Here is a 13,622-nt window from a genome sequence, read left to right as displayed (position 1 = left end):
ATTACAGGCCTCTCATCTTTTTAAGTGGGAGAACTTGCACAATTGGTGGCTGACTAAATACTTTTTTGCCCCACTGTAGGTATTCCTCTTGTCCAGATGGGTTAGGGCAGTGTGCAGTGTGGTTGCGATTGCGTCGTCTGTAAAGCTATTGGGGCGGTAAGCAAATTGGAGTGGGTCTAGGGTGTCAGGTAGGGTGGAGGTGATATGGTCCTTGACTAGTCTCTCAAAGCACTTCATGATGACGGAAGTGAGTGCTACTGATCATTATACCATGTCTTACTGATCATTATAGCTAGGGATGTGCATCTTTCCCTTTCAAGATGATTCGATACATATCTGAATACATGGGCTCAACGATACGTTGTAGTTTGAAACGATTCGATGCAATTCCGTTTGATTAGAGACCGAATAAATGTGATTCGGCACTGACTTCTGTGTGTCTGTGTGTGTGTGTGTGTGTGTGTGTGTGTGTGTGTGTGTGTGTGTGTGTGTGTGTGTGTGTGTGTGTGTGTGTGTGTGTGTGTGTGTGTGTGTGTGTGTGTGTGTAAATGATGTATGCCTGTGGTGTATGTACTATGCAGGCTCATGAGCTGAGCCATTAGGGAGACTAGGCATCTACCACCCCACTACCACTAACAGACAAAGCTCATTCAGAAAGGGGGTGGTATTCTCAATGTATTGTTTGCTGTCATTATCTGTCTGTTTGTAAAACTGAAAATTCATTAAAAAAAAAAGTTAGATGGTGAGTGGAAGGGAACAGCAATCTTCAAGTCTTTCCACAGTTTTTCAATGGGATTCAAGTCTGGCCTTTGAATGGACCACTCAAGGACTTTCACATTCTTGTTCTGAAGCCATTCCAGTCTTGCTTTGGCTGTATGATTGTGGTCATTGTCCTGTTGGAGTGTAAATCTTCGCCCCCAGTCTAAGTTCGTTTGCACTCTGAAGCAGGTTCTCATCAAGAATTTGCCTGTATTTGGCTCCATTCACTGTTCCATCTATCCTTACCAGTCTCCCTGTCCCTGCTGCTGAAAGCATCCACATAGCGTGATGCTGCCACCACAATGCTTCACGGTTGGGGTGGTGTTAAGACGGGTGATGAGCTGTGCCTGGTTTTCTCCAGACACAGCTCTTTGCATTCAGGCCAAAGCGTTCAATCTTTGTCTCATCAGACCACATAATCTTATGCCTTATGATCTCTGAGTTTTTCACGGGGGGTTTTGCAAGCTCCAGGTGTGCTGTCATGTGCCTTTTTCTCAGGAGTGGCTTCCATCTGGTCACTCTCCCATAAAGCCTAGATTGGTGAAGTGCTGTAGAGACTTATCCTTCTGGCAAGTTCTTCCACCTCAGCCAAGGAACCCTGTAGTTCTTTCAGGTCCTTCTTGCCCGGTTGTTTAGTTTGGTAGGACGGCTAGCTCTAGGCAGAGTCTGGGTCGTTCCATATTTTTTCAATTTCCCAGTGATGGAGAGCACTGTGCTCTTGGAAACGTTCAACACTCTAGAAATTGTTTTATACCCTTCCCCAGATACAGTGGCAAGAAAAAGTATGTGCACCCTTTGGAAATACCTGGATTTCTGCATAAATTGGTCATAAAATGTAATCTGATCTTCATCTAGGTCACAACAATAGACAAACAGTCTGCTTAAACTAATAACACAAAACAACTATATGTTTTCATGTCTTAATTGAACACACTGTGTAAACATTCACAGTGCAAGGTGAAAAAAGTATGTGAACCATTGGATTTAATAACTGGTTGACCCTCCTTTGGCAGCAATAACCTCAACCAAACATTTTCTGTAGTTGCGGATCAGACCTGCACAACGGTCAGGAGGAATTTTGGCCATTCCTCTTTACAAAACTGTTTCAGTTCAGCAATATTCTTGGGATGTCTGGTGTGAACTGCTCTCTTGAGGTCATACCACAGCATCTCAATCGGGTTGAGGTCAGGACTCTGACTGGGCCACTCCAGAAGGCGTATTTTCTTCTGTTGAAGCCATTCTGTTGTAGATTTACTTCTGTATTTTGGGTCGTTGTCTTGTTGCATCACCCAACTTCTGTTGAGCTTCAATTGGCGGACAGATAGCCTTACATTCTCCTGCAAAACGTCTTGATGAACTTGAGAATTCATTTTTCCGTCGATGATAGCAAGCTGTCCATGCCCTGAGGCAGCAAAGCAGCCCCAAACCATGATGCTCCCTCCACCATACTTTACAGTTGGGATGAGGTTTTGATGTTGGTGTGCTGTGCTGTGCCTTTTTTTTCTCCACTCATAGTGTTGTGTGTTCCTTCCAGACAACTCAACTGTAGTTTCATCTGTCCACAGAATATTTTTTGGAACATCCCGGTGCACTTTCGCAAACTTCAGATGTGCAGCAATGGCTTCAGCAGTGGCTTCTTCCGTGGAGTCCTCCCATGACCACCATTCTTGTTTAGTGTTTTACGTATCGTAGACTAGTCAACAGAGATGTTTTCATGTTCAAGTCTTTAGCTGACACTCTAGGATTCTTCTTAACCTCATTGAAAATTCTGCGCTGTGCTCTTGCAGTCATTTTTTGCAGGACGGCTACTCCTAGGGAGAGTAGCAACAGTGCTGAACTTTCTCCATTTATAGACAATTTGTCATACCGTGGACTGATGAACATCAAGGCTTTTAGAGATACTTTTGTAACCCTTTACAGCTTTATGCAAGTCAACAATTCTTAATCTTGGGTCTTCTGAGATCTCTTTTGTTCGAGGCATGGTTCACATCAGGCAATTCTTCTTGTGAATAGCAAACTCCAATTTTGTGAGTGTTTTTTATAGGGCAAGGCAGCTCTAACCAACATCTCCAATCTCGTCTCATTGATTGGACTCCATGTTAGCTGACTCCTGACTCCAATTAGCTTTTGGAGAAGTCATTAGCCTAGGGGTTCACATACTTTTCCTGACCTACAAATACAATAATTTGTGCGTTATTAATTTAAGCACACTATGTTTGTCTATTGTTGTGACTTAGATGAAGATCAGATCAAATTTGATGACCAATTTATGCAGAACTCCAGCTAATTCCAAAGGGTTCACATACTTTTTCTTGCCACTGTATTTGCCTCATCACAATTCTATCTCGGAGATCTATGGACAGTTTCTTGGATGTGATGATATAGTTTCAGCTCTGATATTCACTGTCAACTGTGGGACCTTATATAGACAGGTGGGTTTCTTTCTAAATCATGTCCAAACAATTGGATTGGCTTCAGGTGGACTCCAATCAAGTTGTAGTGATGTCTCAAGGATGATCAAAGGAAATTGGAGGCACCTGAGCTCAATTTGGAGTGTCATAGCAAAGGGGTGTGAATGCTTCTCTCAACCAGCTTCACCTGAAATGCTTTTCCCAACAGGCTTGAAGGACTTCCCACATATGCTGAGCACTTGTTGGCTGCTTTTCTTTCACGCTGCGGTCCAACTCAATCCAAACCATCTCAATTGGGTTGAGGTCTGGTGATTGTAGAGGACAGGTCATCTGATGCAGCCCTCCATCACTCTGCTTCTTGGTCAAATAGCCCTTACACAGTCTGTAGGTGTGTTGGGTCATTGTCCTGTTGAAAAACAATTGAGAGACCCACTAAGCGCAAACCAGACAGGGTGGTGTATCGCTGCAGAGTGCTGTGGTAGCCATGCTGGTTGTATGCTTTGAATTCTAAATAAATCACTGACAGTGTCACCAGAAAAGCACCCCCACACCATCACTCCTCCTCCTCCATGCTTCACGGTGGGAACCACACATGCGGAGATCATCCGTTCACCTACTCTGCGTCTCACAAAGACACGGCGGTCGGGACCAAAAGTCTCACATTTGGACTCATCAGACCAAAGGACAGATTTCCACCGGTCTAATGTCCATTGCTCATGTCTGCAGCAGAGGTAACTCTGGGTCTTCCTTTCCTGTGGTGGATGTAACGATATGCGCTGCGAGTCGGGAAGCAAGTTCAGGGAGTGTGTTTTAATAAAATAATCATAATCCAAAACAATAAACACTAACAGCACACAGACATGAAACAGAAACAATGATGCCTGGGGAATGAACCAAAGGGAGCGACATATAAAGGGAAGGTAATCAGGGAAGGGATGGAGTCCAGGTGAGTCTGACGACGCACAGGTGCGCGTAACGATGGTGACAGGTGTGCGCCATAACGAGCAGCCTGGTGAGCACACGTGACAGTACCTCCTCCCTGACGTGCGGCTCCAGCCGCATGACGCCGACCAAAATGACGATCCCGGGGATCAGGAGCGGACCGGTCACCTCTGCTGAGGTGACCTGTCAGTCCGGCTGAGACGCGAGAGCATGGCGACCTAGAGCGCCGGAGAAAGCATACGTGACGGTGTACCTACTCCCCGGCATGTTCGGCTCCAGCAGCTGGACGCCAACCAAAGGGACGATCCCGGGGATCAGGAGAGGACCGGTCACTCCTGCTGATGCGCGGGAACCTGACAGACCGGCTGAGGCAGGGGAGCCGGTCAATCTGGTTGAGGCATGAGAGCCTGGCGATCTGTCCGAGGCATGAGAGCCTGTAGGGGCTCCCGGACCCGACATCATTCCCACTGAAAAAAAAAACACACTCCCTGATGCTTCCCTTAGGTGAGGCGTCATTGTTGCTGTTTCAGTTTCATGTCTGTGCGTTGTTCGTGTTTCTTGTTTTGTATTATGTTGCATTTATTTATTAAAACACTCACTCCCTGAACATCGTTACAGTGGTTCTCATGAGAGCCAGTTTCATCATAGTGCTTGATGGTTTTTGCGACTGCACTTGAAGAAACTTTCAGTTCTTGAAATTTTGACTGACCTTCTTGTTTTAAAGTAATGATGGACTGTTGTTTCTCTTTGCTTATTTGAGCTGTTCTTGCTATAATATGGACTTGGTCTTTACCAAATAAAGCTATGTTCTGTGTACCAACCCTACCTTGTCACAACAAAACTGATTGGCTCAAATGTATCAAGTTGGAAAGAAATGCCAGAAATTAACTTTTAACAAGGCACACCTGTTAGTTGAAATGCATTCCAGGTGACTACATCATGAAGCTGGTTGAGAGAATGCCAAGAGTGTGCAAAGATGTCATCAACGCAAAGGGTGGCTACTTTGAAGAATCTCAAATATAAAATATTTGATGAACACTTTTTTGGTTACTACATGATTCCATATGTGTTATTTCATCGTGTTGATGTCTTCACTATTATTCTACAATGTAGAAAATAGTAATAATAAAGAAAAACCGTTGAATGAGTCGGTGTGTCCAAACTTTTGACTGGTACTGTATATCACTCCTCGCCTATCCAGCTGATGTGTGGTGAGTGTTCTGGCACAATAATGGTTGCTGTGCATCACCCAGGTGGATGCTACACATTTGTGGTGGATGAGGTTGAGTACCTCAGTTGGTAGAAAAGCACTATATAAATCCAATCAATTATTATTCAAATAAAATATATTGTAGGCCCTGTTCAGCAGGTACAGTGCCTTCAGAAAGTATTCACACCCTTGACTTTTTTATTGTGTTACAGCCTGAATTTAAAATGGATTACATTTAGATTTTGTGTCACGGGCCTACACACAATACCCCATAATGTGAAAGTGGAACTATGTTTTTAGAATTTTTTTTAAATATTTTTTTATTTTTACAAATGAGTAAAAAATGAATATCTGAAATGTCTTGAGTCAATAAGTATTTAGCCCCTTTGTTATGGCAAACCTAAATAAGTTCAGGAGTAAAAATGTGCTTAACAAGTCACATAATAAATTGCATGCTACATTTTAATCAGTTTGGGGTCCGCGGACCAATGTCCGATCTTAAACATTTGAATCGGGGACCGATATGGTGAATCGTTACATCCCTAATTATAGCACATCTAAAGCTTTCACACTGGCAGTTTGATTCTAATCTGATAATTTTTCTGCAGCCTGAATCAGATATTTCAAGCCAGATACAAATCAGATTTCTGGCCATGTGACTTGTGTCTAAACAGTTAAATCTCATTTATTTTCCATTAAGTGGTTTGTAGACTGTTTTTTGGCATATATTGTTGCATGCTGGCTACTCTGTTGACAGTTTGACAAGAACGTGGTATTACTAGCTTGTTAATTGTTTACAAACAAATTTGAGAATGTGCTAGCAAGCTAAACTGCTACCTAGCTAACTAGTTGACTGTTGTTGCTAGCCAAAAATTACTTGTTTTGAAAGGTGGATCATCTTATCCTTTGAGGCTTTAGTGTTCTTACACTGATTTCGAACATTCAAAGCAACTGGGAAAGTTCTATGGCAGGCGTAGTTGTGACCTTAGCTTGCTACATAACTTCTGATTGAGAGGGAGCACGAGCATCACCACCAACCAGCCAACACTACTGCACACACACGCGTCATTACCATGACAGCTACCATAGCCACGTCTGCAAATGACTAAAGTCTGAACATACACAAATCCGATTTGGACATGTGTAACTCGCTGTTTGGACAGTCAGTCTTCCAAAACTGATTTTTTTTTTTAAAACAACTGATTTGAGCATTAAGCCTGTAGTGTGAACAAGGCATTACTGATCATTGTAGCACATCTTACTGATCATTGTAGCACATCTTACTGATTATACTGATCATTGTAGCACATCTTACTGATTATACTGATCATTGTACCACATCTTACTCTGCCAAGAACTTTACTCTGCCTAAGATATGTAGTATTATACAATTCATTGAGTTGTTAATGTTCCCCATGCTTTGTCTTTTATCTCTTCTATCCCCTGTTCCCAGGTGAGCGTGGATATCCCGGTCCCCCTGGTTCAGATGGCCTGCAGGGCCCCCCAGGTCCATCTGGATCTGCCTCTGTGGCACACGGCTTCCTGATCACCAGACACAGTCAGGGCGAGGACGTCCCCATCTGCCCAGAGGGCACCGGCCTCATCTACGACGGCTACTCTCTGCTCTACGTACAGGGCAACGAGAGGGCACACGGACAGGACCTGGGTAAGGATGGAGACTGGAGTTATATATACAAGCTGGTACACAAAGACGCATGCACACACATGCGCGGTCGCACACACACACACATAGGAAATAATTCAGAGCTGGAAAAACCTCCAAACAAATTATTAAACTCTCCTCCTTCCCCCTCTCTTCTCATCCCTCTCCTCTCCTTCCTTCCTCCCTCGCCTCTCCCCTCCCTATCTCTTCTCCCCATCTTCTTGCCCCTCCTTCCCCCCCTCCCTATCTCTTCTCCCCATCTTCTTGCCCCTCCTTCCCCCCCTCCCTCTCTTCTCCCCATCCTCTCGCCCCTCTTTCCTCTACTCCCTCTCTCTAGGAACTGCTGGAAGTTGCCTGCGTCGGTTCAGCACCATGCCATTCATGTTCTGTAACATCAACAACGTGTGTAACTTCGCCTCCCGTAACGACTACTCCTATTGGCTGTCCACACCCACGCCCATGCCCATGACTATGGCCCCCATCACCGGAGAGGGCATCAAACCTTACATCAGCAGGTAGAGAGGGATGGAGGGAGGGAGGGAGGGAGGGAGGGGGAGGGATGGAGGTAAAGAGGGAAGGAGGGATGGAGGGACGGAGGGCATATAGAGGAGACGAGATACAATAGGAGACTGTGATTTGATCATGTCTGAGTGTGTGTATTTAACCACTCCTCTATGTGTGTGTGTTTTAGGTGTGCAGTGTGTGAGGCCCCTGCCATGGTGATCGCTGTACACAGTCAGACCATTCAGATCCCCACCTGCCCCAACTACTGGGAACCACTGTGGATCGGATACTCCTTCATGATGGTACACACACACACATGCACACGCACGCACGCACGCACGCACGCACGCACGCACGCACGCACGCACACACACACACACACACACACACAGAGGAATCAAGTTTGACATTTTAAGTGTGTTTAAGCCACCATATGAACACACACATTTACTTTTCTCCACCAATCCCTCCCACTCCCACTCCCACTCCCCTCCTCCTCTCCCTCCCTCTCTCTTTTTATAACAGCACACTAGTGCTGGTGCTGAGGGTTCGGGTCAGGCTCTGGCCTCTCCTGGCTCCTGTCTAGAGGAATTCCGGAGCGCTCCCTTCATCGAGTGCCACGGTCGGGGGACCTGCAACTACTACGGCAACTCCTACAGCTTCTGGCTGGCCACCGTCGACCAATCAGAAATGTTCAGGTACGAGAGAATGTTGCAGAGATTATGATGGGTTTTTTCCCCTCAGTAATTGATTTATTGAATAACTGATTGGTTGATTGATCCTGAGTAATGAGGAATTACACTGAAAACATTAGATAATGTAGTTATTTGCTTGAGATGGGTAATTTTCATATAAAATGTAAAGATCCGAATGCTCATACAGTGATGCCAAACCCTGACCTCTAACCCCTGACCCCTAACAGGAAGCCACAGTCGGAGACGCTGAAAGCAGGTAACCTGCGGACGCGCGTCAGCCGCTGTGTGGTCTGTATGAAGAGGACGTAACAGCGCAGCGGCAACCGTTGCCGGGGACAACCGACAACGAACATGGCGGCGGCGGAGGGGTGGTGATGATGACGTCTCCGTGACAAGGTGGAATTCCAATGGTGTATTGTCTTCCGGAAACAACAACTTAAATGGTGCTACTGTGCAACACAGCAACAAAAGAAAAAACGCTGAAAAAATGAATCTATTTAGTCTTTTCTTCTTTTTTAATACCTCAAGTACGTCAAAAAGAAACACAAAAAAAACATGAAAGGTGCCTTGTGTGACAAAAGTGCATTTTATTTTTATCTTTTCAAAATTGTTATTTTGTTTCAACAACAAAAATATATATATTTAGATTTTCAGTACAGTACAGAGGGTGGTACAAACATTTCATTTTTAGACAGATTTTTCTTTCATTTTTTCATTTTTTATTTTTTTGTGTTTTACAAACGAGTGGAGTTGTCTCCGTGTTACCAAATCGGCACTTTGACGTCGGAACATCAAAGAGAAGAGATGCACTGATGAGCTTTCTTAGCGAGACTGCGTTTTTCTAGGTTTTCATTTTTATTAAATCTTTCTGTTATTCTTTCTTTTTGATTTAGTTTTTTCTCCTTGGTGGTACTAACACTGCTGTCTCTCCCAGCCTGTTAACTCTAGGCCTCATTTCTCTTTTTGTAAGTAATTAAATGTGTATATTATGTAAAACACCTTTATAGTTGTAAGACAAAACAGTTACTTAGCTATATTATGAATTTCTGGGTTGTTTTTGTTTGTTCACTCGTCTTCACTCATTTTATTGATTCATGCACTCATTCACACACTCACGCATTCACTCGCTCACATATACACTCATTCAGATATTGTACATCTATAAATGAAACAGTATTATATATATATATATATATATATATATATATTTAAAAATTTAAAAAAGTATATACACTATTTGGCTGCGGGCGGGAGTTTTTTTTCCATCATTATTTTTATCTCCAAAAGGTATTTTTTTCACATTTCACAAAACTATTGGCATGACAACGAAACTGAGTAAACAGAGTTTCCCTGTCAACCAATCAAAAACCCTATCCTATTATGATCATGTACTGTGTATGATAATGGCAATCACTCAAGCTTTTGTATTTGATTTCTACTAGTAATCTATCGTTAACTGGGGGGTTAGAAAATTACCCGATTTCATGCCATAACAGGTTGATAATAAAATCCACTCCTGGAAATGTATATTATTGATATTAATTCAGATCTTAACACTGGTCTAGGTTGTCCCACTAGGAACTAGCGTGTCATAAGTATGCACGTAATGTTACGTACTGCGAGAATAGAATCAAATAGAATCTGTTCTATTCTTTTTTTTTCTATTCTACGGTCAACGAGGAGAGCTGTGGGGGGATGATTCTTCCTGTGATGTTGTTTTTCAAAGCTTATTTTTAATTTGTAATGTCACCATGGGGTGACATTAATTTCAAAAAATCTTTTTTTTGTTTTTTTTGTTATGTTATCCAGAAGTTGTTATAAACTTTTAAGACTGAAAAATAAACCCAATGTCCATTGTTTTGTGTGGAAACGTTTCTCCCCTATCTTGGAAGTGCACACTTCTAGTGCACACTTAAGTGCTCTGTTCCGGTACTTCGACTAATGTGTTTCTGTGCATTGTCTTATCAACATGCCTGCAGCTCACATAATAAACTTGAATCCTACAGAGCCAAGCTTCAAGGAGACATTGACTATGACAGACAATGACTAGGGATATTGTATAATAACAATGTATTTAACTTGTATTACAGAAAATAATCTCAAAGCCCATACAAAAGAAAAACAAACAACAAATGTAAATTGAGATGGTATTGAGATTGAATGTCTCAATTTGGCTTCAGATGAAAGGCTGTGTGTTGAGGCAGTTTGGATCTGAAAGGCAGTGTAGCTTCGGCTGAGGGGGAGTCGATGGTCAGTACCTCCATAGGACCTGCTTCTCCGTAGCTACTGGTTGTCCATTGCAGAACATGTAGCACCTCCATGGGTGATGCCACAGCTGCTGAAAAGGACACGAGAAGTCACAACATCTTGGCAGCTGTTAAGAACAGTCCCTGAACGTCTTCTGCCATCTCTGGACACAGCATGCAGTACTTTTTGTAATTCCTTCCTGGCAGATTAAACAATAAAGTAGGGGCTGCATTATTTGAATCCAAAACAGCAAACTAGCTAGCTATAGGCGTAAGCCCCAAAAAATTATGAAAGTCAGAGTCAAGACCATGAGATGTAAATGATCAACCCCCAGATCAAACCCCTAAACATTATTTAAAAAATGTGACGAAAAATATGAAAATAACAAAATTATGTACAATATTTACAGAGCTCTCTGCCTAGGCCAGGGGTCCACATTGTTTTTATATCAATATCAAATCGTTTCTGGGTAACAATTAAGTACTTTACTGTAATAGTTTCCCGGTAAAATTTAAAAAAATTGCTCAAGCAAGAATTTTGTTTGGGCTGTCTGGGTGTGGTCTGAGAGGGGAGGGGAAAACTTATTGGCAGAGAGGTTTGGAGCTCTCTTTTTATTGGCAGAGAGGTTTGGAGCTCTCTTTGTTATTGGTCTATTAGTCTCGAGTTGCCATACCAACAAAACCACCTCATTGTCACACCTCCCTTGGAGGTCTACAGAATTATGTTTTGCAAAAATGTTTTGAATGGGGGAAGCTGCGTCCCAATATGACGACTGGAGTATGGGCGTGTAGAAAGGAGTGGGTGTGTCGAAAGGAGTGGCCATTTCGAAAGCAAGCAGGTAATTGTGCAGATATTACTGCTCCGCCTAACCTTCTGCAAGCTCAGACTCAACAGACGATACCCTGTCCGAGGTAGATAGTAAGAAGAATTTGGTCCAGTAGGAGTGACATTTTGGGAAAAAGTGGAGCCTTGCCTTTTGGCGGATCCATTTGTGGTTTCAGGGTGAGTGAGAAAGTTCAGGGTGGGTGCAGTTCACAGGAGGTCGGTAGCACCTTAATTGGGGAGGACGGGCTCGTGGTAATGACTAGAGCAGAATCAGTGGAATGGTATCAAATACATCAAAAACACAGTTTCCATGTGTATGATATCATTCCATTTGCTCCGTTCCAGCTGTTATTATGAGCTGTCCTCCCCTCAGCAGCCTCCACTGGTGCAGTTGAATCAGTGAAGGTAAACTGTAGAGGACATGTGATATTTGTTTGTGTTTCTTCTGACCAGAGGGAGCGGGTGCTCCGTGTCATGCAACTTGGGTCAAGATCTTCTTGCTTTGCTCTTAGGAGCAGGGCACAATTGAAAGGAGTGATTTATAGGGTTGTGTTAACTGTGGAGGTGGAGATGGAGATGTCTGCTCTACCCAAAATTACAATCAACCAATTGCAGCATTACCACAAAAATGGAAGAGGCAAGTGGAAAGGGGAAAAAGTAAGGAACTTGTCTGTCAGCCCTGCATTATAGACCAAAATTGGTTCAAGATAATTGTGATGAATAAAAAAAGTATGGGAGATACAACCTTCCCAGCTCTGCAGATTTTGCTGCGAAGAGAGTCATTAGATCATTTATTTTGGTACTGTCCATATGTTGTTTTTGTTCACAGGTTCAGGAATGGCTGAAGAATTGCAACATTTACCTAAAGCTAACTCTGCAGATAGCACAACTGGGTGATTTGAAAAGTCAGTCAATCGATCAATAATACTTTCAGCAAAAATGTTCATCTTTAAATTTACAATCTTCAGAATTGTGTGAAACATCAGTTTCAGTTGAACAATATGGGACAAATAGAAATCGAATATGGATTTTTTTATTTTACTAGGCAAGTCAGTTAAGAACAAATACTCATTTTCAATGATGGCCTAGGAACAGTGGGTTAACTGCCTTGTTCAGGGGCAGAATGACAAATGTTTACCTTGTCAGCTCGGGGATTCGATCTTGCAACCTTTCGGTTACAAGTCTAAACACTAGGCTACCTGCCGCCCCTAAATGGATGGTGTTAAGAGATTGATAGGAGGGGTTGAATGGAGCTGAAGGGTGAGACTAATAACAACAAGATATCTCATGTAAAAAATACTGTAGGGTGGGGGGTGCAAATAGTCTGGGTAGCCAGTTGACTAGATGTTCAGAAGTCTTATGGCTTGGGGGTAGAAGCTGTTTAGAAGCCTTTTGGACCTAGACTTGGTGCTCCGGTACCGCTTGCCGTGCGGTAGCAGAGAGAACGGTCTATGACTAGGGTGGCTGGAGTCTTTGACAATTTTTAGGGCCTTCCTCTGACAACGCCTGGTATAGAGGTCCTGGATGGCAGGAAGCTTGGCCCCAGTGATGTACTACCCTCTGTAGTGCGAGGCCGAGCAGTTGCCATACCAGGCAGTGATATAACCGGTCAGGATGCTCTAACTGGAGCAGCTGTAGAACCTTTTGAGGATCTGAGGACCCATGCCAAATCTTTTCAGTCTCCTGAGGGGGAGTAGGTTTTGTCGTGCCCTCTTCACGACTGTCTTGGTGTGCTTGGACTATGTTAGTTTGTTGGTCATGTGGACACCAAAGAACTTGAAGCTCTCAACCTGTTCCACTGCAGCCCCGTCGATGAGAATGGGAGCGTGCTCGGTCCTCTTTTTCCCGTAGTCCACAATCATCTCCTTTGTCTTGATCATGTTGGGGGAGAGGTTGTTATCCTGGCACCACACAGCCAGGTCTCTGACTTCCTCCCTATAGGCTGTCTTGTCGTTGTCGGTGATCAGGCCTACCACTGTTGTGTCATCGGCAAATGTAATGATAGTGTTGGAGTCGTGCCTGGCCGTGCAGTCATGAGTGAACAGGGAGTACAGGAGGGGACTGAGCATGCACCCCTGATGGGCCCGTGTTGAGGATCAGTGTGGCGGATGTGTTGTTACCTACCCTTATCACCTGGGGGCGGCCCGTCAGGAAGTCCAGGATCCAGTTGCAGAGGGAGGTGTTTAGTCCCAGGGTCCTTAGCTTATTGATGAGCTTTGAGGGCACTATGGGGTTGAACGCTGAGCTGTAGTTAATGAATTGCATTCTCGGATAGGTGTTCCACAGCGCAAATAAACGGACATCTTATATATAAAGTTGAAGCCAAAGTGTTGTTGTTCATTAGTTTACTCCAATTAGGGGGGGGG

At 43.6% G+C, this 13,622-nt stretch overlaps 1 protein-coding gene across 1 annotated transcript in view; it reads left to right on the top strand.

Annotated features, from left to right (window-relative positions):
* col4a5 (collagen, type IV, alpha 5 (Alport syndrome)) overlaps nt 1-10,041 on the top strand; it is a 90,177-nt gene extending 80,136 nt beyond the window's left edge. The window contains exons 44-48 of the mRNA XM_071333339.1: nt 6,776-6,988; nt 7,323-7,500; nt 7,677-7,791; nt 8,015-8,187; nt 8,412-10,041. Coding sequence (XP_071189440.1) covers nt 6,776-6,988; nt 7,323-7,500; nt 7,677-7,791; nt 8,015-8,187; nt 8,412-8,493 — 761 coding nt within the window. The 3' untranslated portion in view covers nt 8,494-10,041. The remainder of the gene's footprint in view (nt 1-6,775; nt 6,989-7,322; nt 7,501-7,676; nt 7,792-8,014; nt 8,188-8,411) is intronic.
* The last annotated feature ends 3,581 nt before the right edge of the window (nt 10,042-13,622 follow it).

Source organism: Salvelinus alpinus, chromosome 11 (assembly GCF_045679555.1).
Source record: "Salvelinus alpinus chromosome 11, SLU_Salpinus.1, whole genome shotgun sequence".
Taxonomy (NCBI): domain Eukaryota; kingdom Metazoa; phylum Chordata; class Actinopteri; order Salmoniformes; family Salmonidae; genus Salvelinus; species Salvelinus alpinus.
This window is presented reverse-complemented; position numbering and strand designations above follow the sequence as displayed.